The sequence below is a fragment of the Episyrphus balteatus genome, chromosome 4, assembly GCF_945859705.1.
Source record: "Episyrphus balteatus chromosome 4, idEpiBalt1.1, whole genome shotgun sequence".
NCBI classification, from domain to species: Eukaryota; Metazoa; Arthropoda; class Insecta; order Diptera; family Syrphidae; genus Episyrphus; species Episyrphus balteatus.
The window spans coordinates 41,382,262-41,404,964 of record NC_079137.1 but is presented as its reverse complement, the minus strand read 5'-3'; the positions used below and the strand labels follow the sequence as shown (position 1 = coordinate 41,404,964).

Genomic DNA, 22,703 nt, shown 5'->3' with positions numbered 1-22,703 from the left:
AATTTTTCATGAAAATTAAAAAAAAAAAACAAATTGTTTTCTTCTAAAACCATTAAATCCATTTTTTTTATAAATTGTATACCATCTATTGTTTCAGATATTTTTATATTAAAATTTCATTTTCGAAAAATCGTCGTCTTGTGCGTCCTTTTTCCAAATTTTCGGAATTTCAACGCAACGAGAATCGGAATATTGTGTATTGTTTCATATATTTTTATTATTTGGAAATTTTTAAAATCGTCAAGGAAAATCTCGTCTCGCTCTCGTCTCGTCGTATCGCAATATTGTGAATCGGGCAAGAAGGTGATTGCCTCCCAACTTCTCCGCCCGGAGTTCGAATCTCAGTAAATACTGTTTATTTTTTTTTATTTTTGTTTACTTTATAGAATAAAAAATCGCAGTATTGTGAATTTCCATACGATTTTAAGACGATTTTTATTTAAATCGTAAACGTTCAGAAAAAACGTCTCGCTCTCGTCTCGTCGTCTCGCAATATTGTGAATGGGGCATAGGTAAAGAACTTCCCACATGGGCAACAGATCTTGACAAGTGTTTTGAGGTAATTCTGAAGTTTTTTTAATTTAATAGTTGTGTGTAGCTTACAGTAAATGTACCGTTATGTGTGATACATATATCAAATGAAAGGTAACCCTTTCGAACGCAAGGTATAACAATCAATATCAAAAAATGTTTTTTTTTTTTCAGTATTATAGTGTCAAAAACATCACAACTAAGAAATATGAATAGCAAAAAGTTATGTTCCAAAATAATAAATAGCAAAAGTTATGTTTTATTCTCATGTTGCATGTAAGTAACATACACCGCCTATGACCACCAACAAAAGTCGGACAACTGAGAAAATAACTATTTATAGAACAATAATGTATGCTACTTCTTCTAACTCAAAAACACTTTCTGGATTAACATTTTTTTACCTTTTTTTAAAAATTATGACCATATATAAAAAAAATTTTTTTTGCAAAAAAAAAAATGGATTTCAGTTCCTTTTTCGATAAAAAAAAAATTAAAAGTATGATATTTGACTAACTTTTTGTATTAATCCAGTAACTAGGCATTATTATCTTTCAATTAAGCTATCGAAACCTAAAAAATTATTTAATGGAATATTTTTTACGAATTAAATTAAAAATATGTTACATGAGAGTAACGCTGGTACCGAAAGGGTTAATAGAATTAAATAAAAATTTTATCTGCTTTAGATCAAAAGAAAGAACGTCTAGAAAAATAGAACTTTATTTTACCTTTATCTAAAAATTGTGACTTCAAAATTGATTGAAGTTTTTCAAAAATATATTGTCCTGCCTATTAACTGTCTACAGTAAAAATTTAATTTATTTATTTTGAAGAAAAAAAGATAAAAAAAAGGTTTAAAACGGTAAAAAAAACTTGTGACTTGTTTTTCCCGTTATTCGGTCAAAAACCATTTAAGAATACCAATTTTTTGTACATGCATGCACTTGATCATAAACTGTATGTTCTATAACTTTGATTTTTTGAACTCTACGAAATATTGCCAAAAACAAAAACCCACCCAAAATTATCAGTAAAAAAGAAGGTGTTTTTCAAAAATTCATATTTCAAAACGCAGAGACTTAGAAAAAATCCGTAATAGACCCATAATCCTTTTTTTATTTTCTTTGAGTGGCATTTTTCAAATTGTCAAACAAAATTCCAATACCAATAATCACTACTTTGTCAAAGGTGTACCTCGTAATTTAGTTTTAAAAATCCATTTATAAATTTTTTTGAATTTCAGGTGAAACGGGAGAAAATGGCGTCACTTTTTCGTGGATGCTGCCAAGGTTCATCAATTTATAAGACGCTATCACGTCAAAAAGGTTTTTGAGCGTTGAAATACCGCTCAACTACTACCGCACTACAATCAATTACAGTACCTTGCCATATTATTAGGCCCAAGGGAAAAAAATACAATTTTTTGGTTCTTGTTGCAGAACTTTTAAAGTTTTCGTCAAAATATCTCAAATTTTTTTTCTCTCATTTACTTACACTTATCATGTAGATACGGATTTACTAAAAAAAGTTAAAGAATTGATACTTTTTCATGAAAAAAAAAAAACGAACAAAAGGGGAAAAGCCCCAAAAAACGTTTTCTATGGAATTCATGCCTAGAAAATTACCAGACCCGTCTAATACTTAAATTTTTGTATCGAGGAATAACGTGACATTCATAACTTCATGACAAGGACCCCATCTTGCATAAATATAGAAGCTTCGAGCTTCGAAATCGTAGAATCAAAACGTTCCCAAGCACCTTTTTGTGTTGGTCTGGAGTTAGGGCGTTTTCCACAATATAAAAGGAACCTAATCCTCTTCCTGAGATAGCAGAACAGCCAATAATGACACTGGTCAACAAAATTAAACTTTTTTTTTGTTACAGAAACAAAGGTATACTTTTCTATAGGATTTTGGTGTGCTGATCTTGAATCCGAAGTCAAAAAAATTCTATCACATCAGGTTTTTGAGATAATCCCGTTAGAAAATCGAAAATACCGCTTTTTACCAGTTTTCGAGATTATTTCATAGCTTTTGGTTATTTGTTTTAAATAAATTTGTAACGGTTTCTAATAGAACTAAATCTTGTCTTTCTAAATCCGTTTAAATCTTTTAAATATCTCTTTTCTTCTTTGAGAAATCTGAAATTGAAATCAACGTGTTTGGTATATCTCATGTTTATTTGCTTTTAATAGCAAATCTCGAAATGTTCTTTGCCAATCGCTTTCAAATTTTGACACAACGTTGCATTTACATTCCAGTAAGTTCTTATTTTGTTTTTAACAAGAAAAACATTATATTTTTCTCACTAGTAATTATTTAGTATAACTATCTGACACGGTCACGCTTTGATGTATCTCACCGCGATTCACCACCTTCGCAAATATAAAAACTTGCGAGATTCTAAATGGAACGTTGTGTCAAAATTTGAAAGCGATTGGCAAAGAACATTTTGAGATTTGCTATTAAAAGCAAATAAACATTAGATATACCAAACACGTTGATTTCAATTTCAGATTTCTCAAAGAAGAAAAGAGATATTTAAAAGATTTAAACGGATTTAGAAAGACAAGATTTAGTTCTATTAGAAACCGTTACAAATTTATTTAAAACAAATAACCAAAAGCTATGAAATAATCTGGAAAACTGGTAAAAAGCGGTATTTTCGATTTTCTAACGGGATTATCTCAAAAACCTGATGTGATAGAATTGTTCTGACTTCGGATTCGAGCTCAGCACCCAAAAAACCTATAGAAAAGTATATCTTGGCGTCTGTAACAAAAACCTTGTTGACCAGTGTGATCAGAGGATGTTTTGTTATTGGAATAAAGAACAGTGAATAGGTCTGATCTTATAAGAAAGAAAAAACTACCTCAAATCTTAGAATATTACGTACTGTCCAGACGATCAGAGCTTCTATATTTATGCAAGATGGGGTCCTTGCCATAAAGTTATGAATGTCACATTATCCCTAGGTACAAAAATTGAAGTATTAGACGGGTCTGGTAATTTTCTAGGCGAATTCCTTAGAATACGTTTTTTGGGGCTTTTCCCCTTTTGTACGTTTTTTTTATGAAAAAGTATCAATTCTTTAACTTTTTTTTAGTCAATCCGTATCTACATGATAAGTGTAAGTAAATGAGACAAAAAAAAATTTGAGATATTTCGACAAAAACTTTAAAAGTTCAGCAACAAGAACCAAAAAATTTTATTTTTTTCCCTTGGGCCTAATAATATGGCAAGGTACTGTACCTATAACCTGTTCTTCGTTGGTCGAACCTTCATCCGGCAAGTCACTGTTTTTTCACATAGTTAAAATTTTTTTTAGTAAAATCGGTTGATATGTTAAAGAGACATTCGCCAATAACTTAACGTACATAGCTCATATTCAAGTTTATCCAAACCGTTTAAATCGTTCTTGAGAAAATTGCAATACCTCCGAAAGTGTCTTTTGACACTTTTGGGGGTTCTTGTTTGTGACATGATACACGAATCAAATTATTGCCTAGTAAAGCACCCCTCCCTCTTAAAATACAAATGTATAGCAGACTTCTATAATATCGAAGTCTGCTATTCATTTGTATTGTAAGATAATATTATTATTATAATTTGTAACTGTTTAACTTTCCAAAGAAAAGCTAATCTATTTTTAAAGGTTTTTTGTATAAGTTAATATCTGCTTGCTCATGTTTGTTTATCTCAAATTAGAATAGAATAAACAAACTTTCCAGCTGAAGCTTTTTCAGGTTTCACGAAAGAACTAGTATTTTTATCACAGCTGAAGCAATACCTCTTATAACCATAAATCTCTATTTGATAACATGATAATTATATGAATAATTTTAAAAGTCTTAACCACAAACTACAACGCGTGTAATTATCTTAGAATATATTTATTTTAGTATTTATCTATTTTCTAACAAGCCAATTGTTCTCTTAACTTTCCCAAAGATACTTTCGTTGCATTTATAAATTGCTGTGCTGATTTCTCAGAAAATGAATTTATCTTTCAAATTGTCTAAATATAATTTAATTTTCATGAAGATCGGTATTGAAGCAACACACGAAACGAACTAACTAGTCTTAGATTCGTGATGTATCCAAAATCCATACTAACTATAAAAGCTTAACCAGTTCTAAAGATTTAATCAGTATGTATCTTTAATAAGTTAGAAATGAAGTTCATAATTTTTATCTCATTCGCTGTCGCAATTTTTAATACAGTTAATGTAAAGTCTTGTAAACAATGAAAAGTTTTCATACAAAATAATTCTTAAATAAAGTTTTTATAGGCCTGGTCTTCGGAAAACTCATCAAAATACATTGACGAGTGTCGGGTTGAATTGAAAATAAGTGATGACGTAAATCAATACAATTTAACTACTGGTGAAATTCCAGAAGCTGATATTCATCCAGATATGAAATGTTTCTTAAATTGTTTTATGGAAAAACTTGGAATTCTTAGAGATGGCATAATTCAAGAAGATTCTGATGGATTTAATCATTATGTTGGTGCCGAAACTGCTAAAGAAATGATCGAATCTTGTCGTGATGAAAGTGGAACGAGTAACTGTGATACTGCATTCAAATTACATAGATGTTTTCTCAAGCATCTTAGTTATGTAATAATACAATTTTTTTGTGATAAAATGAACAAATATAGAATACTTTTTTTCTCTTTATTTAGGAGTTTTATCGATTTCTTTTGATGCAAAATGGAGGCGATGATGAATTAATTCAAAAGCTGTTGATGGCTGTTGTGTGAAAAAATAAATTAACCTGAAAAAAAAAATACATTATGTCTGTGGTAAAAAACAATAAAATTGTAATCCAAACATCACTACCATTATTATGAAAATTTACTTTCTTCCCCACATTACGATAAAGATATGAATAAATAAAAAAAAATATTTTTAAAACACAACGACAACACCTACAATATTTAAAAATACATTTTTAAAAGCCAGATGCTCATTCCTATCTGAAAATTTTAAATCCACAATATTTAATGAAGAGTTTTGAAAAAAAATGGTCCTGAATTTTGCAAAAAAAAAATATTCAACAAATGACTTAAATGAGTTTCTTAAAAACTTTTGTGATAAAATATGAATATATTTTTAAAAAATATTTGGCCACAGTTATTATCAGTTGAATTCCTAAGAGAAAGGTAAGATATATTACAGTTAAAAAAAAAATAAATAAAAACTAGGTAGGTACTTCAATTTCGTTGGATATTTTTCATAAAAACTGAATTTTTGTGTTGAAACAAATAAGACCTTCAAACTTTCGATATTTTATTTACCCTTCACAAAAAATAAGGGCTGTTGAATGAAGGAGTGAAGAAACTTCAATTGAAAAAAAATTTCTTCGAAAATGAAATACTTTTTATTTTTGTTCATAAACTGTAGGTAATACATATTGTCATTTTGTTTAATTCAAATAATAAATAATTTGGCCAAAAAAAAAAAAAATTGAAAAATAAATTCACATTTTGTTACGAAAAAGTGTTAAAAACGACATGTTAAAATTTGTTCAATAGTTCTTTTTTTCAAAATTATGATTTTAGGACCATTTTTTATAAACACTTCATTCAACTTATTTAATTTTAATTTTATAAATAGAAATAAGCTTCTAGCTTTTTGAAAATGTGTTCATATTTTTTTTTTTTTGTTATTGAAATCAATTTGTCACTCACTCCAGTATACTATTTTTTTTTAATTTTTTAGACAATCTTTTGGCATTAATTAATTTAGAAATATAAGCAAAATTAAAAAAAAATTTTTTTGCTCATAAAAATTTTAAATTAAATAAAAAAAAATAAATACGGCAACAGCGGCAATTTTTACATATAGACCTTAGAGTATTTTTAATAAACTGACATTTGAAAAAAAGATCATCCAAATCAGAGCTGTTCGCCAGGATTTCCTGATATTGCAATACTTTTGATAAAAATAAATTGCACGACTGGGGTCGCACGTACTTGCTCTTATGCTTAAAGTAACTATAATGTTAAAGCTTTTCATTCAAGAAATTTAAAATTTGATATTTTGAAGAAATTTCATAAGTAGTATAAAAAAATTAAATCTGTTTTTATAATTAATTAAACTCCGTTTTAAATTATCTTAAAAAAAAAAACAAATATGCCATTTTATTTCTTGTATAAAAAGGTATTTTTAGAAAAAATTTTTCGAAAATTGTAGGAGCCGTTTTTTAAAAAAATAATTTTTTATATATAAAAATTTTTTAACATTTTTCAAAAAAAAGTTGGTATGCCATTTTGAAGAAATAATTAATTTACACATAAAAACTAAATTTCAAAATTTTTCATTGATCCGTTTTCAAAAAATTGATTTTTCAAAAAAAAGTTTTGAAATATTTTTAAAAAAACCAAAAATGCGTTTTTTGAAAATTTTCTAAAATTTTAATATTATCTTTACTTACACACTTTTGTATAAAAATTTTCATTTAAATCGGGTTAATGTTGTACGAGATATTCAGAAACGAAAAAAACCGTTCTATGACAGGTACCGTTAATAACGGTACAAAAAATATTTTTTTTATTTAAAAAGTTGGCTATTATGTGTAGTACTACACACAAAAATTTTAATCAAAATCGTTAGAGCCGTTTTTGAAAAAAATTAACTTTTCTATTTCCGTTATATGGCAGGTACCGTTAGTTTTGGTCATAAAAAAAAAATTTCAATTTCCCCTCTAGGGAATCACCAAAAACTGCTAACCACCAAGTTTGAAGAAAATCACTTCACTCGTTTAGGCTGCAGCTCCAGATAGAGACAGACACACAGACAGACAGACAGACAGACAGACAGACAGACAGACAGAATTGCCGGACCCACTTTTTTGGCATTCTCCATCATCGTAATGTCATGTTAAATTGTTATCTCGAGTTCGATTTTTTTTACGAATCCTAAACTTGCCCTATAGTACCTATATCGCAAGTAAAAAATCATGTGTGCAATTCACACGTGGTAGAAGTGAAACCTCAAAAAAAAAATTTCTTGCAAAAAAAAAGAAAAAATCTACCTATTTTTTATTATATCTCCTTTAAATACATGTTTTTTATATGACAACCTATATTAATTTTTTATCATCTGAAAGCTTATTGTTTCAGCTCAAAATATTTATATCGTCCATGTCTATACAACAACTACAAAAAGAGCTTATTTTTTTCAAACCAAATCACTTTTCATCAAAAAAGCAAAAAAATCATTCTTTTTTCTCTTTTAACACCATTAAATATATTTTTTTTAGATGACAACATATAGTAAATTTTATATCATCTGAAAGGTTATTTCACCTTTTATATGACGTATGAATGATATTTCTACCATGCCCAGAAAAAACAATAAGAATTTTTTAAAGCCAACTATGTCGAAATTTCAAGCTGAGATTACGGTACTGGTCACTGGTCATCGTCAACAGATCTCCACAGGTATTTTGAGGTATTTTTCAAGTTTTTCAATTTAAGATTCAGATTGTGTAATTTGTAGAGCACGTACCGTTATGTGTGGTATATCAAATAAAAGGTTATGTTATCAGCACGCGTATTAAAGTTAAATAAAATTTGTATGTGCACTAGATCAAAAGATATAACGTGTGTAGAACATCTTTTTTACGTTATCTCAGAATTTTGAATATGAAATTAATTGAAGTTTTGTACATATATAGTTTATTTAATTACCTATCTACAGTACAAATTTCATTCATCTATCTATTAAAACAAAAAAGTTATAACAAGTTGAATGTTCGTGCCGCGTTTTCGTTTCATCTTGTTTCAAATCACTACGATACTAAAGAAGTTTTCACTTCAAAAAATAAAAAAAAATCGTAAAAAAAAGTAAAAAATAACAAATTTTTCAATTTTTTTTTAAACTGTTTTTATTTTTTTTACACTTCAAAATTATAAGAAATAACCTGTCTGTAAATTTCGAATAAAATTGGCTTATGCTTTGATGAAGTAGCTATTATATATGAACCTAAAAAATACGTCAATTTTTGCAAAAAAAAAAAACGGCAACGCCATATTCCGTTTTCCGAATTTTTTTGAGAAAAACTAAAAATGCCGTTTTGTTAGAATCAATAAGACCATTACGTACACCAAATTAAATCGAAATCGTTAGAGCCGAGGAAATTGCAATACCTCGAAAACCGTATATTGGAGATATGCGTTAAAAAGGAGGTACCTATCAAAAAAATAAAAAAAAAACGAGTCTAGGAAATTATATTCTCTAGACAATTTGAGAGAACATTTTCCTTGAAAACAGCTTAGCAATTTATAATTGCAACGAAAGTTTCTTTGGGAAAGTTAAGAGAAAAATATAGATAAATACTATCTGAAATAGATATTATACTCTTAGATAATTACACGCTTTGTAGTCTGTGGTTAAAACTTTTTAATTTATTCATTCATCGTCGCGTCAAATAGAAATTTATTATAAGATGTATAGCTTCAGCAGTGATAAAAATTAAAAATACTAGTTTTTTCTTGAAACCTGAAAAAGCTTCAGCAGGAAAGCTTGTTTATTCTTATTATTTAAGCATCTGCTAAATGCCAATTAACTTACAAAAGGCCGTTAAAAAAACAGTAGTTATTCTTAAAAAAATTTAGCAGTTAGTTATAATAATATTGTAGTCTATTATAATTATAAAGGAGTACTTTATTAGGCAACAATCGGTTTCATGGTGTCGACGGATTGATATTTTCGAGGTATTGCAATTTTCTCGAAAATGACTTGAGCATTTTCTGCATTCGGTATAAATAGAAGGGAGGATCATAAGAGGAGCAGAACCAGAAAATAAAATTTTTCAATAGCTTCGATGACAAGTGCTCTGTATCTTGTTAAGTGTCCACGGTTTCAAAAGACGTGCTTCGGAGTATTTCTAGAGCTGTTATTACCTTATCAAGTTGGGTAGATATAGTTCTTACTGCCTTTGTGCCTCTTAGATTTCACCTCCCTAGATCCGCCACTGCTATTCACGAGTTATATGTAAGTATAGCTAACTAAAGTTCTATCAGCTTAAAAAGTAGCTTAAAACTTCTACATTTTAATGAAACCAAAAAAAAAACTGTTTTGATTAACATCAGTACCGATTTCTCTATATTTTTGTTTATCATCAAAAAGGATTTTATCAATAAAATTTATTCACTCAACGAAAAAACTTGTAAAACTAAATAATTGAAATGTTTGAGAAAACATTGATGCAATTTGAATGCAGTTTCACATTTACTCGATCCCGTTTCACCGCGACAAGATTCAATTTCTTCGTTTGCATGTTCTTCGCCAACATAGTTTTTGAATTCCTGAGCATCTTCTTGAATTTTGCCATCCTTAAGAACACCAAGTTTTTCCATAAAACAGTTCAAATAGCATTTCATGTCTTCAGTTGCATCAGCTTCTGGAATTGCACCGGTAGTCAAATTGTAATGTTTAACATCATCGGTTATTTTAAATTCAGCCCGACATTCGGCAATATATTTTGTTGATTGCTCTGTAGATGCAGCCTATAGAAACTTTATTTAAGAATTTTTGTGTGTGCAAATTTTTTGTTTTCTCAGCAGAACTTACTTTAGCAGCATTGAATATTGCAATAATGAAACTAATAAAAATGAGATACTTCATTTTTAATTCAATTAAAGATTCAAACTGAATAAGCTTATTGACATTGCTAAGCTTTTATAGGTAAATCGTAAAATGCATCAAGAATCTGGTATCTATTTTAACTGTGATTTTATGTAGTTCGTGCTTATAGCTTCATAGATTATGAAATCTAAAATCTAAAGAAAACTTGATAATTGTTTTTCGAAGAAAACAACATGACACTTTTATTATTCATTGTAATTGCAATGGAAGCAGCCGATAGAATCTTTTAGAAACGGTTGGGCGATTGAGTTTATAAAGATCACTTAAAGCCAGTTTTCTGTTGTTATATAAAGTAAAACCAGATCTTTCTATACACACTATAGAATTGTATAATATTTATGTGTTTGTAATTTGTTGCTCATTGATTTATTGTTCTTATTTACATATAAGCACGTCAAATTGAAACAAATGTGTTTTTATAATAGGGATATTGAAAAAATTTGGTCTTGAAACAACACAAGAGGGTGAAGAAAAAAAAGAAGCCATTTTCTCCCGTTCCGCCTGAAATTGTTGACAGTGGGTGTGCAATTTAAAATTAAAATTAAACTAGGTATTAAAGATACATAAACTTACTATAGCTTATTTCAAAGGTTATATCTGAAGGTTTTTAAAATTTTTATCATTAAATAGGTAAAAATTGAAGTTAAGAAAATAAAATGCACGACTGGGTCGCCAGAAACTTGCTCTTAGAAATAAAATCTTTTTATACATTTGGTAAAATTCGTTCTTCAAATGTAAACAAAAAAAAAAACAATTCTTCAAATGAAATTGAGCTCAAAAAAAAATTGTGCAGTTTAATTTCTTTTATAAAAAAATTAAACTGAAAATCGTTAGAGCAGTTTTTTTAAAAAGTAATTTTTTATACATAGTTTTTCGAAAACAAACATTTTAAAATAAATTTGGTATGCAAAGTTGTAAAAACGTATAATCAAAACGTAAAACCAAAATTTCAATGTCACGTTTTCGAAAATTTGATTTTTCAAAAAAAAGAAAAAAAATTTCAAAATTTTTTTAAAAAGCCAAAAATTATTTTTTTCAAAATTTTGTTTTTGATTTATATTGAGGCGATATAAATGTTTTACATAAAAAATACGTTCAAATTTAACTAGTAATTTGAAAATTAGTTCGAAATTTAAAAAAAACGGAACTGTATGACAGGTACCGTTCTGTACAAGACCCAAAAACTACGTAATATCATGGAAAATTGTGATCTAAACTTTTTGTTTTTGTACGAATGCATAACTTTATATATAGATATGTATGTAGTAACTATGTTATGTATGTCTATCGCAAGTAGAAATTATTTTCTGAAGGGTAGGTTGTAGAGAGATTATTTTTTAATAGATAAGTAGATAAATTTGAGACAAGAATGATACGCAATACAAACATTTTTTTAATTTCAAAACCAAGTTATGAATGGTTTTTTTAAATAAAAAATAAAAAAGATCTTCGAAAATGTTGTTATTATATCTAGATATTATAGATAGATTATAGGGCGAACTTTTTTCGAAAATTTAAAAGATGCCACTGGAAAGATAATTAAAAAGCCTCAAAAAAAGCCTCAAATTTCGAAATTTGATTTTTTTTTTTCATTTAAAACATCAAAAAATCTTAACCTAACTTATAGGCATTTCGGGTGCGCATGCGTCTGAAAACTAAATTGAATTTCTGCAATGATATTTGACTGAATAACGGGAAAAACAATCAATAACTGCTTTTTTTAATCAATAACTGCTATTTCTATCTTCATGACTTTCTACTTAATATCTGGAAAGTCTTTTATCGCTTCTTACCTTAAAATAGACTGTATTATTTTATTTTTCCTTTATTTCTTAATAAAATTTGAATCAAATAATTTGAATTTTATATTATTTATGAACTATAAATTTGAGTAATTGCATAATTGCGAATTCCAAGAAAGCATCTAATCCAAATTCCTCACGACATCGCTCGATTGCTTCTTTTGCACTTTTATCACCAATATAGTCTTTGAATCCTTGAGCATCTTCTTGCAATTCACCATGACTAAGAATGCCAAGTTTTTCTAGAAAACAGTTCAAGTAGCATTTTTGGTCTTCAGTTGCTTTATCTTCTGTTATTTCACCGATAATAAGGTTATAGTGTGCCAAGTCACTGATTAATGTGAAATTTATCGCGACATTCGGCAATGTATAATTTTTTGCCCCTCCACAGATGAAGCCTGTTTTTTTGTATACAATTATAATCTTACACATTTTTGTATGTAAATTTATGGTTTATTTTCTAGAACTTACTTTGACAGTATTATGAAATACGACGATAAAGGCAATAAATATTATGAAGAACTTCATTTTTATTCAATTTTAGATACAAACTGAATAATTTTTAGGAAATGATAAAACTTTTATAGACAGATCGTGTAGATGTAGATGCTTTTAGAATCTGGTTATTTAGACTTCGTAAAGCTCATCCAAAGCGTCATCAATATTAATAATAAAATTAATAAATAATAGTGAGGCGGCTTAGCATCTAAATCGTGCACTTTATGATGAAAACATCAAATTTATATCATTGGTGGTACTCAATATAAGAGTTATTTTGAGATATTGGGCCACCTTGTATTCCATCCAGGAGGATATAATACACAGACTTTTTCTGTGTTGCACTCGATTTGTTGCATATGAAAAATAATTGTGCAGTTTGTGATAAAAGGATCAAATTAATAGGATTGTTAGTACAATTATGTAACCCTCATTTTAAAATATTGGGCCACTTAATATTTCACACATATGAGGATGTACATGAGCCATCTAATAATCACAAATTTCACAAAACTTCATTTAAATTGCTTTCTATGCACCGTAATAAACATCCTCATTGGTGAAAGATGTATTAATATAACATGAAATCTTACGGTTTTTGAGTAATTAAAGTATAAATTTTAATAAATAGGCCAAAATTGTAAAGAATGATAAAAACAAATTTTCGAATTCAAGCTTTTTTAAATTTTTGCATTTTACGAGAACATGTATTATTATACTTATGTAAATTTTTTCTTATACCGTCAGAAAGTAAACATTTTAACCAACGAAATGCCTACCGACTTTTTGAAAAAAACTGATATTTTGACACGTGAATTTTCGATTGAAAATTAGGGTGTTTTTTTTTTATATTAAGTCAAAATAAGGTGAAAAAATAAATATTTTTTTTTTTTTTTTTTTTTTTTACACTTGGTGGTAGCACCTTCAAGATGTTGTTGTTGTTCAAAGATTATAATAAATATTTTGAATCAAATAAATTACAGTGTATTTTTGACATAATAAGATAAGTTTTCACCGAATTTCGTAAAAAAATTGTATATTTTGAAAAAGATAAAAATAAAAAACTAAAAACTCGGTTATTTGAATTTTTCATATAAATTTTGAGGTTATGTAAAAAAACTGTCAATAAAAAGTTGTAGATTTTTTTATTACCTACAACTTTGAGATACAACTTTTTAACATAGGACTTGTAGCTTTGTCGAAAATCGAGATATACCATTTTTTACCATTAAAAACCAACTCAACCACTTCCCGAACTCAGCTCGCCCGTAATTTATTTCTCTTTTCATTTTTATCATATTCACCTGCTTTTGCAATGGGTTTCATCCTACTATGATTTTTTTTTTACTTTTTAATGTTTTTGAAGGCTTCGGCACTGGTCTATTTATCTTGTGATTAATTTTAAAAAAATTTTTCAGCGAGCTTAAAAATAGCCTGTTTTTATGTGCTCCTTATCTTCCTCAATTTTCTCGCTCCTCGAAGCACCTTTAAATTTCTTCCAATAAATATTTTCTCGACTTCAACCTTTTATCGAATACTTCTTCTCAATTTTTTCTTTTCTCTAATTTTTGTATCACAACTTCTTGCTTGGTAAGCTCACCCAAAACTTTCAGCTGAATTCTATCAAGGATCTTGAGTCTTAGCAAATATTTAGTCTTGCACTCACATTTTATGAGAAAAATCAAGAAGAATTTAAACTGCGAAATAGCATTCACTCAGCATTCTCCCAGTTGACTACAAAATACTCGAGTGTGGATTTTAAATAAAGTTAAAAAAAAAAAACACTAAAAAATTATTATTTAAAGTTCTTTTTTTAGTAAACACCATTTGAATGTAAACAATTATGAAGTTTTAATGCAGTTTCACACTTATCTTGTCCAGACTCTTTGCTACAGGTTTTCACAATTTCCTTAGCCTTATCGCCCACTCTGATGGAAAATTTGGAAATTGCGTTTTCTTCTTGAAGTTTTTCATCCTTAAGAATACCAGATTTCTCAAAGAAACAATTTACAAAGCAACGAATTGTTTCACTTCCATTAATTATTTTACCAGCTTTCAGTTGAGCTAATTCTTCATCAGTAATTTTAAATACAGCCCCGCATTCTTTAAGATGCTCTTGAGCTAATTTTTCTTGTTCTTTTGGATCAGCTGCCTAAAGTATTCATTGAATAAAAAGTTATTAAAATTCAAAAAGAATCTTTCGAAAAAACTTACATTAACAGCAAAAATTATCGAGATGAGAGCAAAAACAATGAAGATTTTCATTTTTAGGCTGATTGTCTGATTGACACTAACTTACTACCAAAAATTACAAGCTCTTTTATATACCTTGATAAAACAAAAAAATATGGACACTAAATTAAAAAAGAAAAAAAAAAAACAAACAGAATTGAATTTTTATATTGGTTCAGGGCTGGATCGGTCTATCCAAAAATGTGCAATGTCCAGTTCATTCAAAATTGTTTTGATTTAAAAACTCTTATTTGGTTAAACAATATTAAACTTTTCTTTGTGGGTGAACTTGAGGCAATCAAAAATGGTCTCTATTTAAAAACAAAATCATTTTTGTAATTTTTTTTTTAATTTCTTAAACTTAAACGCAGGCCTGAATGAATATGGAGCGTAAAAGTCCATCACTGTGTGGTATATGATAAAAAAAAAAACAAGTCGCAAGGTAATTAAACGAGAAGCAGTTAAGAGTTGAATGTAAATTGAATATTAAAAAAGGTAATATTTGTTGAAGAAGATATAATTTCGTTGAAAGATCTTATTTAACTTAATGGTATTTTGAGGAAAACAAAGTACTTCATAGCTTGCATAATGTTTTGGATTGGATACTAAAGATCTTTTTATTTTTTTTTTATTGATTTTAATGTTTTTTCGAGTTCAAAAATAAAATGCATGACTGAGTCACACACAGCGCAGTTAATTTTTTTTTTTTTTTTGTGGTTCAAGAGTGTTTTAGACTTAAGAATGGCTTATATTGAAGAAGTATTTTGAATTGTTTGTATTTAAAGTTTATTTTCGCAAGTAATTTTAGTAGTTAAAGATATTATTCTTAATATTAAGTGTATTAATTAGTTTTTTAATCCTTTCCTTTCTACTTTGATTGCTTGTTTTAAATATTAATTTTCTAATAGGAATACCTATTTTTAAGTTTGTTTTTTTTTTAAGTATGTACAGTTAATTTTTTTTAATTAAAAGATATAAACACATTTTTGTAATTGATTTTTATAGCAATGGCGCCAGTTTAGAAATAGGTTCGTGTTTTTAAAAATCTGCATGGAAAATTAAGTTTTCAATTATTCCCAAGTACCTATACTAATTTATACTTTCCAAACAAAGGAATTTTTAGAACAAACAAACTTTAAAAATGGTATTGGTATGCGATGTTACAGAACATACATACATACTAATCATTACTAAAAACGAAATTTCAAAAAATAAGAGGTTGTCTGTAAAGCCGGTTTACGGACGATGATTTTATGTGATAACGTCATCAGAAAACATGTTGTGTTCTTTTGTTTAAAATAAGTCAATTGAAGCGTTTACTTCTTTCAAACAATCATAATTTACAAGAAAAAGCTAAAAAAAAATACCTTTTTTATTTTCTCATTATATTAATTTTTTTATTTTAAAAGCTTACAAAAAAAAATATGCAATTTAAAAGCCAAGTATTTCTTCTTAAGAATAAAACCATTTTTAAATTTTTACAATGCGCAAAAAGTATCATTTTCATAAAAAAAAACATGAATTTGTATCTTCTCACGTCATTAATTCCATTTTTGTCCCTAACAACCTATAAAAAATTGTATACCATCTGAAAGCTTATTAGCTCAAAATATATATATCGATCAGGTCTATGAGACATCTACGAAAAGAGCCAGAATTTTTTGAACTCGATCAAATTTCATTAAAAAAAGCAAAAAAAAATATTTATTTTTATGTTCTCAGGCTATGGAATCAATTTTTTTGTTTGACAACCTATAAAAAATATATACCATGTGAAAGCTTATTATTTCAAAGTCAACCATGTCAAATTTCCAGACTGAGATTACGGTACTTCAAACACTGGTGGCTGTTCGGGGGGCAACAGATCTCCACTGGTGTTTTGAGGTTTTTCGCAAGTTTCTTGATATAACATTGTGTAGCTTGTAGTTAGTCTACCGTTATGTGTGATATACCAAATGAAAGGTAATTGTATCAGAATGTTCATAAGAGTTTATTAAAATTACTATCTGCTCTTGGTCAAAAGTTATAACCTGTTGAATTCTAAAACTTTATTTTACCGTTATCTCAAAATTGTGTTTACGAAAATGATTGAAACTTCGCACACATTTAGTCGTGGTCATGGTCTATCTGTATCTATTAAAGAAAAAAAGATAAAAATAAAAAACGATGAAAATCGGTTAAAAACGGTTAAAAAACGTGTTTTTTAAAAACTTGTTTCTTTAGTTATTCAGTCAAAACTCACTGAACGATTCCAAGTTTTTGCACATGTATGCATAAGGCCGAAACCTACATGTCCTATATTTTTGAGATTTTTTGAACGCTCCGAAAAAAAAGCTAAAAATCAAAAATTATCCAAAAATACCCCTAAAAGACAAGGTGTTTTTCAAAAATTCATATTTTGAAACGCAGAGTGTTGGAAAAAAATCCGTATCAGACTTTTTGTTTCCCTCATCTTTCACCTGGCATCTTTAGAGTTGTCAAAAAAAAATTTCCTTAACCCAAAATCATCATTTTGTCATAGCACCAACACGTGTACAACGTTCAAACAAAACGTTATAGCTTAGTTTCAATTTTTTTTAGAATTTTTTCTTAAATGCAGTTATTCAATTCTCTACGACTTCGCGTTTAGATTTTAGCCCATATTTCATCTTTCCGTTTTACCCCTGTTTACCCTATTAAATGCCAGAATTTTTAAAAATCCTTCATTTGGATTAAGCTTAAGGTTATTATCTTTCAAATAAGCTATAATAATCTCTAATAATTTATTTTTAATTTTGAATTGAAATTTTTTGCCGCACTGCGAAAGTGCGAGAGTGTAACGTTAAAAAATGGCGTCACTTTTTTGTGGTGGCTGCCATGGTTCATCGATTTATAAGACGTTATCACGTCAAAATTTACTGTATAATAATAAATACACTGTGTTCGAAAATGGAACTTTTTTTTTCCGACAGAGGGCTTATATATATAAAACACCATATATTGCTTTTAAAAAGATTTCCTTATAAAACATATGGGCAGTAAAACAATATGGCAATCTGTTAATTTTTAGGTGGTCATATTTTTCTCTGTGTATTCATGTACTCATAGGTAAATTTTGCTCTACTCTAATCCATTTCTTGAATTTTTGTTTTAGAGTTTGCAGATCAGCTCTTTCGTTTTGGTTTTGAATATGGGAAGAAATTTCACAATCCTTCTGCTCTAAAGTTTTCAGGATGTTTATGGAAGCAAATTTTTAGGAGATTACGTGAACAGATGAAGAGTTAAGGCTTTAAGTAGGTATCTATTTAATAGAAGTCTTCGATCCAACGAGGATTTGCAATTACCATTATAATTGAAAACCTTCGTCGAGGTAAAATGGATGGACAGATGCAAGTACTTCCGGTTATTAGATATACAAATAAGGACATACTAAGCATGCTATTTCTTGAGACTTCGATGAAATGATGAATGTTGTAAGGAACACTTCAAACCGTCTAGATATGTATCACAAAGGTGGTAGCTGACATGCCTCTGTTACTTTCTTTACTGCCTCTGCAAGACTTAAGGAACCATGTGGCCTTGAGTCTCATAAAGATGTAAGGATTAGAGACAGCTCTTTATTTCTAAAGAAAAGACTTTAATTCATTTTTTATCTTGCAGCATCATTTATTCCTAGAAATTAAAAAATAAACATACTGACAAGGTGTCTCACGATAAAGCAAGTGATGAGCTCGAGTTATATTCACCAGGACGTAATGGCAATTCGTTTTGTATTTTAAACTGATTGGATGAGTCCATTGAATCTACTCTAATTTTGAGCAGTCTTTTATAACCTAAGATGAGTGACATAATTATTTCTCGACTTATTTCAGATTCATTTAACAAATCATTGACTTTTAAAAGCAAAAGATTTCAAATGCGTCACTAACATAATTCAATGAAACATTCCATTTGGCGCATATCGCGATGCAGGCTACACTTAGGTATCTGTGTTTCTTAGTATTTATGTGTCTCATTAAATTTAATTACAACTTAGGTACTTAAACACTCTACCTAAGCTTAATATTGATCGTGATAAGGTGATATTTTCCAGCCTTTTAGTTGGAAAATTCATAAGATCAAAACATTTAACAATGCTTGAATTCAGCACAACAAATAACCGGTATTGGAACTTTCTAAATAAATGTACCTAATATAAAAACTCAGACGTTTAATATCAATTGTTTAGTTTAAATTCTTAGTTCAGTTAAGATACTTCCAATTAAATCAAATCAATATGAAATTTTTAATTCTTGTAGCAGCTATCGTTCTGATTGATATTGTTTCTGTAAGTATTTTCAACTAAATCGTTTGGCTAAAGTTTTCAATTGGAATATTTTATATTTAGGCTGTAGAAGATTGTCACTTTGAAAAATTAAAATTAACCGATGACCAAATACTCAAGCTGGAACGTGGTCAATTAACTGATGCTAGTGAAGATATAATGTGTTTCATAGAATGTGATATGGAAAAGGCTGGATTGATAAAAAATGGAAAACTTCAGGAAGATGCAGCTATAGAAAAATTTACAGCTAAAGTTGGCAAAGAAAATGCAGAGAAAATTCTAAAATCGTGTCGTGGTGAAATTGGATCTACGAATTGTGAAACTGCTTTCCGTTTGAGTAATTGTTTTTCACCGGCGTTAATTGAGTTGTTACAGAAGAAGGTTTGATCGCTGGAAAAGGGACGACAATGAAGCCGTATAAAAGCATTATATTTTTCATTTCTTATAATAATTATAAAATATTCATAAGTTTTAAAATATAACTTATGAGTATTTTATGAGAATAAAAAATGTCAATTTTGGTACCTATTCAGTTTTTTGAATGATATGAAGAAGAATTTTTGATAGTTCTTTTGATGATCTTGAACAAAGAAAAAAGTAAGAATGTAGATTTTTATACAAAAACTTTATGCAGCTAGAACAAACTACAGGTAAATTTTTGCGTTTCGAAAAAAAAAAATAAATGTAAATGTAAAAAACGGTTATTAATAAAAAATCAATTTTTACCAAAAAAATATTCATGAATTTTTTTTGACAATTAAGTTTTAAGCGCGATTATTAATAATTTGTAATCATAATTATTTACCTATAATTACTGAAAAATTTCATAAAAAATGTATTTTTTTTGAAAAAACATATTTATGAACAATTAATATTTTTTTTTTCAAATGGCTCTTATTTTTAATTGTTTTACTAGAATTTAGAATTTAGACACTTTAAGGTAAGTAAAGGATATGTAAAAAAAAAAATCGATCTCCAGTATTATGAGCATTTAGAGATGATTGAGAGTACCAAAAAAGTAAGTCTCGCAATTTTGTCTATCTGTGCCAAGCAACAGTCCAAACCCTTGAAGCGATTCACTTAAAAATTGGTAGAATACAAATACCTAGTTAAAGATATAGATACTTGCCTTATAAAAGAAATAATTTTTCTCAAATTGTTTTTTTTTTCTTGTATTATTTTCAACATTTTAGCATTTTAAGTAATAAGTTCGTGAGACACAGTCGTAAATTGTATCTTGAAAAGAATTACAAAAAAAAATGGTACCTAAGATAAAAGCTACTATAACCGTGGTTTTTGATAGCTTAGTACTTAGCTCAGTAAAATTTTGTAAGGTAAAAAAAAAAACAAATTATTGCTAAGGATAAACAAAAGTTTTTTATTTGATGGTTTAAAGAGAAATTTTGTTTCTAGACTTGTATATTTTTTAACCTTCAAAAAGGACTGTTTGTTGTTGCTTACAGCATAAAATTTTAACTCAGTATAATACTGAGTACCAATAAAACACGGCTTATTAATCAACATCTATAAATGCAAAATAAAACTGAGATATTTTTTTAAATCAAAAATTTCATTTAAAAAATAATATTTTTCAACGTATGTTAAGAAAACTTTAAAGCATTTTTTTTAAATTGGTCTTTTCACTTGAGTCAGAAATGAATCGCCAATATTATAAGTAAGTTACTGATGAGTAAAAGCTCCATTCCCATGTTACCTGATCTCGCGTATAAATCATTGAATATTTATGTATTAAAATAGTATCTCTATAACCGGTATTGGAGCTTTCTAAATAGTCACATTATAAACACTCAGTATTTTTTAATCAATTTTTTTTTTAGTTTAAATTCTTATTTCAATTAAGACAGTACTTCACATGAAATTGAAATTATTAAAAATGAAATTCTTAATTATTGTTGCTGTAATCTTTCTGGTTGATGTTGTTTTGGTCAGTATTTTTAACTAATTTGCATAAAAAGATAATTTGCACTCTCATAAATTAAACACTAAACAGGCTCTTGAAGATTGCAACACTAAGTTCAACTTAACCGATGAAGAAATAACCAAGCTGAAACGTGCTCAATTTACTGATCCTAGTGAAGATATAAAATGTTTGATAGAATGTGAAATGGAAGAGGCTGGATTGATTAAAAATGGAGAACTCCAAGAAGATGTTGTTATTGAAAAATTTGGCAAAGAAAATGCCAACAAAATTATTGAATCTTGTCGTTATGAAAAAGGATCTAAAAATTGTGATACTGCCTTCCGTTTGCACAATTGTTTCACACGGACTCGCAGACGTGCGGCTTTGCTTGATGTGTTAAGCAGGAAGGTTTGATCTTGGAATAAAAGTGATGATAAATAAAGCCGTTAAAAATTTAATTGTTTTGTTTTTAATTTCGGACCATCTGCGAAAAGACTAGTTCAATTTCAGTAGAATTTTTGAAAAAGGCTTTTATGTAATACTATAACACAAATGAAAAACTATTTTGATTATTACACAACCTACGCCAATGTACATACTTGACTTTTCGTTCTATACATATTTAGGTTAAGGCTATAAAGAGGGCAAAGAAAACCCAAGAAATACATACATAGATTCATGTCGTGATGAAATTGAATCAAAAAATGGTGAAACTGCTTACCGTTTGTTCATGTGATTGTATGTATTTAATACAATGAATTTAAAAAGGAATGTCATTTATTTATTAAATTAAAAATGATGAATTGTATTGCATTACGTTATATAATTTTTCAAAGCTCACTTCATTAAATGCTGATAAGTTGGGTATTTTCAGTATTTTAATATACAGGGTGTCCCACAATCACCTCCCCAAACGAAAGCCATGGATTCCTGAGGTCTTTTTAAGTCGAAAAACTTAAGAGATAATTTTCTCGTTTTCGTCCCGTTTTCGAGTTATGACGGTTTTTATGATTTTTGGTCTCCATTCCCTTAACTGGTTTTATCTTTGCCAAAATACGTCTGTTTTTTGAAGCCAATCAAGAATTTGTTACAGTTTAATGTTTGTTCCAAAACTTTTTTTCTGCGGACAACCGTTTCTCCGAAATTTTGCATCAAACCCAATTTTATTCGTTTTTTAAGTTGTTTTTTTTTTTCACTTTCATATCATTTTATTCAAACAAAACGTAAATGAGTATTAATTTTGTTCACTTACCTACACTGGTCAACAACATTTTACTTTTTTTTTGCCACAAGAACCAAAATATATTTTTCTGAAGGTTTTTGGGTTGCTGAACTCGAATCCACAATCAGAAAAATTGTATTGGCCTCTTGAAATATAACCGTTATAAAAAAACTTTTTTTTTGCATTTTATAACGGTAATTCGAGATTCGAGTTCAGCAACCCAAAAACATCTAGATAAGTATATTTTGGTTCTTGTGGCAAACAAAGTTTAATTTGGTTGGCCAGTGTTGTTTCTGATTCAAAGACCGCTACCTAAATTTTAAATATCTCAGGCAGTAAAAGAGATATCGGGAAAATTTAAACATTTTTTGAAAGAAAAATATCTGTTCTTATAATCATTGTTACAAATTTGTTTATAATGAATTAACCCACATAAAAACAGAACCCCGAAAACAGTCAAAATGGGGTTTTTACATGGGGTTTTCATTTTATAACGTTAATATTTCAAAACCAAAGGCCAATAATAATTTTC

General features: G+C 28.2%; 4 protein-coding genes across 4 annotated transcripts; 3 read left to right on the top strand and 1 right to left on the bottom strand.

Annotated features, from left to right (window-relative positions):
* Window positions 1-4,525: 4,525 nt before the first annotated feature.
* Window positions 4,526-5,344, top strand: LOC129917853 (general odorant-binding protein 56a-like). Its single transcript, XM_055998039.1, has 3 exons — window positions 4,526-4,763; window positions 4,827-5,156; window positions 5,222-5,344. Exons 1-3 carry the CDS (start codon window positions 4,710-4,712, stop codon window positions 5,297-5,299), a joined length of 462 nt encoding a protein of 153 aa, XP_055854014.1. The 5' UTR covers window positions 4,526-4,709; the 3' UTR covers window positions 5,300-5,344.
* Window positions 5,345-9,669: 4,325 nt separating this feature from the next.
* Window positions 9,670-14,782, bottom strand: LOC129919211 (uncharacterized). Its single transcript, XM_056000065.1, has 5 exons — window positions 14,708-14,782; window positions 14,309-14,645; window positions 12,074-12,393; window positions 10,119-10,223; window positions 9,670-10,054 (listed from the first exon to the last, which is right to left on the bottom strand). The coding sequence occupies exons 1-5, from the start codon at window positions 14,756-14,758 to the stop codon at window positions 9,692-9,694; spliced, it is 1,176 nt and encodes a 391-aa protein (XP_055856040.1). The 5' UTR covers window positions 14,759-14,782; the 3' UTR covers window positions 9,670-9,691.
* A 4,162-nt stretch (window positions 14,783-18,944) lies between these two features.
* LOC129917863 (uncharacterized) lies at window positions 18,945-19,428 on the top strand. The gene is made up of 2 exons (XM_055998049.1): window positions 18,945-19,031; window positions 19,092-19,428. The coding sequence occupies exons 1-2, from the start codon at window positions 18,981-18,983 to the stop codon at window positions 19,413-19,415; spliced, it is 375 nt and encodes a 124-aa protein (XP_055854024.1). The 5' UTR covers window positions 18,945-18,980; the 3' UTR covers window positions 19,416-19,428.
* A 1,448-nt stretch (window positions 19,429-20,876) lies between these two features.
* Window positions 20,877-21,407, top strand: LOC129917858 (general odorant-binding protein 56a-like). The gene is made up of 2 exons (XM_055998045.1): window positions 20,877-20,973; window positions 21,040-21,407. The coding sequence occupies exons 1-2, from the start codon at window positions 20,902-20,904 to the stop codon at window positions 21,361-21,363; spliced, it is 396 nt and encodes a 131-aa protein (XP_055854020.1). The 5' UTR covers window positions 20,877-20,901; the 3' UTR covers window positions 21,364-21,407.
* Window positions 21,408-22,703: the final 1,296 nt, after the last annotated feature.

What these genes read in the sequence shown, in the direction of transcription:
- LOC129917853 (XM_055998039.1), top strand. Translation starts at nt 4,710, where the DNA reads ATGAAGTTCATAATTTTTATCTCATTCGCTGTCGCAATTTTTAATACA. An exon ending in CAATTTTTAATACAGTTAAT is followed by an intron (nt 4,764 to 4,826) that starts GTAAAGTCTTGT and finishes AAGTTTTTATAG; the next exon opens with GCCTGGTCTTCGGAAAACTC. An exon ending in TTCTCAAGCATCTTAGTTAT is followed by an intron (nt 5,157 to 5,221) that starts GTAATAATACAA and finishes CTCTTTATTTAG; the next exon opens with GAGTTTTATCGATTTCTTTT.
- LOC129919211 (XM_056000065.1), bottom strand. Translation starts at nt 14,758, where the DNA reads ATGAAAATCTTCATTGTTTTTGCTCTCATCTCGATAATTTTTGCTGTT. An exon ending in TGCAATTACTCAAATTTATA is followed by an intron (nt 10,224 to 12,073) that starts GTTCATAAATAA and finishes TACCTATAAAAG; the next exon opens with CTTAGCAATGTCAATAAGCT. An exon ending in CAATATTCAATGCTGCTAAA is followed by an intron (nt 10,055 to 10,118) that starts GTAAGTTCTGCT and finishes AAGTTTCTATAG; the next exon opens with GCTGCATCTACAGAGCAATC.
- LOC129917863 (XM_055998049.1), top strand. Translation starts at nt 18,981, where the DNA reads ATGAAATTTTTAATTCTTGTAGCAGCTATCGTTCTGATTGATATTGTT. An exon ending in TTCTGATTGATATTGTTTCT is followed by an intron (nt 19,032 to 19,091) that starts GTAAGTATTTTC and finishes TTTTATATTTAG; the next exon opens with GCTGTAGAAGATTGTCACTT.
- LOC129917858 (XM_055998045.1), top strand. Translation starts at nt 20,902, where the DNA reads ATGAAATTGAAATTATTAAAAATGAAATTCTTAATTATTGTTGCTGTA. An exon ending in TTCTGGTTGATGTTGTTTTG is followed by an intron (nt 20,974 to 21,039) that starts GTCAGTATTTTT and finishes AACACTAAACAG; the next exon opens with GCTCTTGAAGATTGCAACAC.